The sequence below is a fragment of the Schistocerca cancellata genome, chromosome 6 (assembly GCF_023864275.1).
Source record: "Schistocerca cancellata isolate TAMUIC-IGC-003103 chromosome 6, iqSchCanc2.1, whole genome shotgun sequence".
In the NCBI taxonomy this organism is placed as follows: Eukaryota; Metazoa; Arthropoda; class Insecta; order Orthoptera; family Acrididae; genus Schistocerca; species Schistocerca cancellata.
The window spans coordinates 400,392,858-400,398,321 of record NC_064631.1 but is presented as its reverse complement, the minus strand read 5'-3'; the positions used below and the strand labels follow the sequence as shown (position 1 = coordinate 400,398,321).

General features: G+C 40.2%; 1 protein-coding gene across 1 annotated transcript; it reads left to right on the top strand.

Moving 5' to 3' along the window:
* Positions 1-300: 300 nt before the first annotated feature.
* Positions 301-1,552, top strand: LOC126190820 (uncharacterized). The gene has a single exon (XM_049931389.1). The coding sequence runs from the start codon at positions 476-478 to the stop codon at positions 1,427-1,429; it is 954 nt and encodes a 317-aa protein (XP_049787346.1). The 5' UTR covers positions 301-475; the 3' UTR covers positions 1,430-1,552.
* The last annotated feature ends 3,912 nt before the right edge of the window (positions 1,553-5,464 follow it).

Genomic DNA, 5,464 nt, shown 5'->3' with positions numbered 1-5,464 from the left:
CATTGCAAAATATTTTTGTGGTAATGTACCATAGAACGTAGTTGTGTATAACACACACAGCGAGTCACATGAAGCTGAACTATACTCCCATACACGACCCCAATTACTTAGTTTCCGCCTTCTCCAACTTAACGCACAACGCCAGCGAATCTCGGTGTAGCTTACGGATCCTGCCGCTAGAGAGCAGTCGCGTCGGTAACCTGCGGTTTCTAAAAGGCGAAGGACGTCCGCTGATTGGTTGATAAGTAGGCCGTGACGTCAGGACAACGGAAGCTTACTTATATTGGTGTTGGTGACATCAACAGCCATTCCAGTGAAGTCTTTCGTCGTAGGTGGTTGGAGCGGGAAAGCTGTTAGAGACGCTGTGCTTGGGAATTCGCAAAGTTACATCCAGCTTCAACATTAAGATTTGGAGGGCGGACAAAGTGAAGTGAGTGCTGTCGGTAATAAGTTTTGAAGTTGTTTGTGCCTTGTCATGGCAACAGAAGCTCAAAGACTAATCAGCATTTCGCTGACGAAGATTGCACAGTCGAGAGCGCAGCGTGGGGGAGTTAGCCTACACAAAAATTTGCTTGTTGCGACTGTCCTGCAGAAGGCTCGTTACGTCTTCATGGAGGAGGCGTATCACATGGTGCATTCAACAGGCGGTATTTACACGGCTACGGTTTCGAGTGCCCAGCAGCAGAATCAAGCAAGTTACGAGCAAAATTACGACGACGACAGCAGTCAGGTGAGTCTGTCACCAGAAGCTACTACAGACCACATCCATTCAGAAGACAGCGAAGGATCGTCGAGTGACAGCCCTCTGCAAGAGTTCCTTGACCAGTCGTGCATACGTTGCACGGATTCGGCAGCGGCGTCGAGTGAAGAGGATAACAAGGAGAACCACGCGCCTTCTCATTGTCAGAACCCAGTGTCATCACATACTGTTACAGATTCTCCCACGTATTTCGATTTAGACAATACATCTCGCAGTGAAGACAACAAAGTGTTCAGGGACAGATCTAATAATGCGTCACAACCCTCTTCCAGTAGGTGCCTTAAGAGGAGACGGGCCGTAGCTGAGTGGGAAACGGAAGAGGCGGTGTCTTCAATTTTGCCCAAGAAAGCGAAGACAACGGAGTGCAGTGACACCGAGGGTGACGACTCGGTCTTCATAGACGATGCGGTCTTGTTCACGGAGTGCGGTGTGAGTGACGCGGACAGTGATGATGCAGAAGATACCGCGCGCACAACTATGGAAATTGACACAATCACGAGTTTGGTGTCAATCTTCAGTTTTGGTGGACTGGCGGCGAGTGACATGTCAGCTGCAGGCGGTGTTGCTAAGTTGACGAGGTCTATGTCAACCCCAGATCTGTGTTCGGCGCAAGCAAAGGAAGGAGTAGATGTTCTTCAGCAGAGGCCTTTCCTGGCGATGACGGTGTGATGCAGCCACGGTCATCTGTTTGCTGGTTCGAGGTCCGGCAGAAAGTGTAGATTCGACCACTTAATGGAAAGTAACATACGAAGATACAATCTGTGTATCGGTAAGTCCAAGGAACCATACGGTTGTTCAAATGAGGGCGATCGTTCGTTCGCTAAAATTGTCAATTTTAGTAAAATTGCCTCCCAATGAAAGCAAATGTAAAAGTTACTTGTGATCTCATGTAATATGAACTGAACGCGATTCAGACTTTGAGATTGCTGAAGTGTGAAGTTGGCCTAATGTGATTTTTGTCCAGTAGTATTCCTGTACAGTGTTGCCCTTTCCTGTGCTGTCAGTTAATAGTTTCGTTTTGTGTAAGTACCAAGAGTATGGTTCACTGGCGTGAAAGCGGCTGTTTTTTCTTGATAGTGGCATTACGTTTTTCTGAGCCCGTACCACTGATTTTGCAGCAGTGTGAACTTATATTTCTTGTGTAATTATCAGTATTTTTTCTGCTCTTTGCACATAATTGACAGTTGTTCCAATAATTCTTGCTGCATTTGATGCCCCTGGGGCCATAGTCAAAATTTTGACGAACCATTTTCGTAATCTTTGTACAGCTTGCTTTGAGTTTATTGCTGCAGGATATTCCCTTTTGTATATATTTTATATGGTCGTTTAAAATTGTAAATTGTGTAAAAAAAGTTATGACTCTGTTTTAAGAGTTGTAAAGAGTATATTTTGTAATAAAATAGAATTGAAAAAAGTTGTTATACTATATTACCCACGTCCACTTCCTTTGCAACCTATTTTCTAACTTTATTTAAAAAAGCAGATGAAATTTTATTGCAAGTAATACTGTTACGTTGAGAGGATGTGATTTGTGGTAACATGCGTTGATTAAACGATCATGTCATTGAAAAGTTTGCAAATTAACGATATTCTATCACTGTTGTGTAAGGAAATTTAAATTCTGTGCATACTGGTATAAGTTTTATTAGTGATAAAAGAATGTGTTGCTACTGCAGTTATTTGGTAGGCTATGCTTGTAATCCAGGCGTAATTTCGAATTTGATAGTGGTTACTTTACTGAAAAGTACAGAGGCAGATTGTTTTTGGCTGAATTATCAAAAAAAAAAAAATAATTGGAGGATGGCTGCCTGGAAACTCGGGGATGCGAATCATGGACCAGCTTTTTTTTAGTTGACGCTGTCATTGCAGGTAAGATGATTCTTTGACTATATTCTGGGAATGAGAGTTCATATGCTTGAAGAGGGGCATCAACGCATACAACAAAGCGCAGTTCTTCAGCAAAGACGTAGCGTAATGCGTTTGACTGTACTAGTAACTATGACGGGTGTCTATAGAAACACGCATTGTGTAGGCTGGTTGGAAAAACTTTACAATTGTTTGTGCCTTGGTTCTGATGTTACAGAGTTAAAAAGTACAAAACTGTTAAACTAAAACTGTAGTTAGTCCAGATGCAAACAATGTGAACATGATTTAACACTTTACTTTGGAACGGTAAATGATTGTTACTCTTGTCGTTGGATTGTTATCCTACAGTAATACACAGGGTTAGTCAGTGTAAATGCTTAGAGGTTGCTTTGTAAAGTGATGTGGTTCCTTGCAAAAAGTCATAAAAACGAAGTAGCACTACTTTGGGTGAAGTCAGGTAACTGTAAAAGATACACGTAGCTTTTCAAAGATAGTGTGATTCTTTCCAACCAATATCCCAATGGAGAACAGGTATTTGTTACCCCAATAAGTATTTGGGTCCGTATTAAATTGTCGGAGTTCACTGGTAAGTCTTTTATAAAGCTAGGCCTACTATTTCATTTAGATTAATTAGAGCCTCAGATATTGTGAAGGAAATTATGAAACGACTTGTATAAAAGATACTTGAGTTTTTATGGTCTAATAGAAGCGTTACCTAGAAATATTGCAAGCTACAGTGAAAAAATAGCTTTGTATGTTTCGTCCACTTAAAAAAAATACAGACGCATGACCTTTCAACAATTTTACATCTATAGTGCCTGGAAATTTGAAAATTTATACTAATCATGATTTGAGTAATATCTCAATTTTAGTACTAGTGCAAAGTCACACTGTCATTCAGGTTAACACTAGACCAGTCTTGAAATCATTCTATTTTTTCTCTTTACTAATACCATGGGTTACTTTAGCCCTGCCAGGAGGAGATAAGACGATAATAAGTAGGAAAAACAAAGGGTTAGATCAGCATTGCATGTGTACTCCGAAATATCAACATAATTCGTCCAACTAAAGAATAATAAGCCTAAGGAAATGAAAAGACAACGAAAGTACAAAACAAAAAAAGAGGTAATAAAACTGTTACTATTAGTACAAAATAATGCAAGTAGGTGGGTCAACAGTCATTTAAACAAAAGTAGGAAGTGGTACCAAGTTACTGGACTGGTAAGAAGTTACAATGGTTGCACTTTGTTGCCGCCCAGCCATTCATGTATTCAAACGGCGGCAGCTGGACACAGGCAGAAGAGGCAGCTATGTTTCCATCACTCTACTCCTCTCTTCATTCTGTTGCTGTAATGAGGTAAGTTTTGTCTGCTGGGTTCCCCCACCTGGGGCTCTACTAATCGATCTGGCCAGCCGCGTACCAGCAATACGCTACATTTTAACGCACGCTATCACCCACCTTTCCACTGCAGAGTTCCTGGTAGTGGCTGTGGCTTCTCAGAGATGACACTTTTTAGAAAAGCTAACTGTAACCTGCTATACACTAGATCAGTATTTCACACTAAGCGATATTCGTTCTTTACATAGTGCGTCGCATTATTAAAACTGCCGAGCCCTGGTGATGTGGAATATACAGAAGCAAGTAAGTGATGCTAAATCACATCCCGTTGCTTACTATCTACTGCCCCCCCTCCCCCCGTCACTACCGGTTTGACATCCTATCCCCCTTAAAATAAAGATAAACTCACAATTAGTAGTGAGTGGGATCATTTGTGACCGGGAGAATAAGAACCCTTCAGAAAATCTGCACTGTTTATTGCCTATTAGTTAATGACAATTTTGTGTGACATAAAATTTAATATAGGAAACACAAAGCCGTAAAGACAAGAGAGAATCTAAGTAGTACACATTTCTTCAGTCCTTAGGCTCCAGCGTTACTTTCTCTCCCAATCTTACTACAGCTGTCACGGCATGCTTTCCTTTCTGTGAAAGGATCTATTATCTCATCAAGGTTAGTCAAACGTTTTGCTAAATGAAAAATTAAATATTGTTGTCTAATACTGAAAAAGCTGTTCATATGAACAGTACTCAAAAATTGTGTGGTTTCTCGATTTGATACGTCGCTGCATGCTAGATAAAACGAAATAGGCATTTCTAGTATTATACAAATTGTAACTCGCACCAAATAAGGGGGTCTGTTTTTACACACATGTTCATTTTTATGTATTTCAATTACATAAATAACATGACAGAATATGATTCACGTAGTATCAATATAAAATGCCTATTTTCCTACTACAAGCGAAAAGATTTATGTCTGGAAATAGTTTCACATTTATTTCACATGCTCCAGTTTCTCAAGCATGAGATCGAAAAGTGGTGGTACGAAATTTTTTATATAGATTTGGAATTGTCATATTCTCCATATAATTTGTGAGAGGTCCTCAATTCTTCTCATTCCTCGTTCTAACAAACAATCTCGGCCATGACTAATTCTATAACTATTCCTGTCATTGTCAAAACTTGTTCTCCGGTTAATTATAGAACAGAACTTTAAGCGGATGATAACACGGGATTGAACAACTTGTCCTTAGAAGTGTAACGATCTGGCAAAAATATTCTGTCAAAATTTCATTTTCTTGGCTACACCGAGAAGATAATATGTAATCTTTCTTACCTGTAGTTCCTGTTAGTTGTTTATTTTCGCTCTGATAGTCTGAATCTACGGATTTCGTTAGTAATCATAACAACGCTGATCATTCGCAAACCCAATCAACCACATTAACAAATAGCGATTAGGCATTCATCCGTTCGGGTTTATTCGGCTCACACCGTATA

What these genes read in the sequence shown, in the direction of transcription:
- LOC126190820 (XM_049931389.1), top strand. Translation starts at nt 476, where the DNA reads ATGGCAACAGAAGCTCAAAGACTAATCAGCATTTCGCTGACGAAGATT.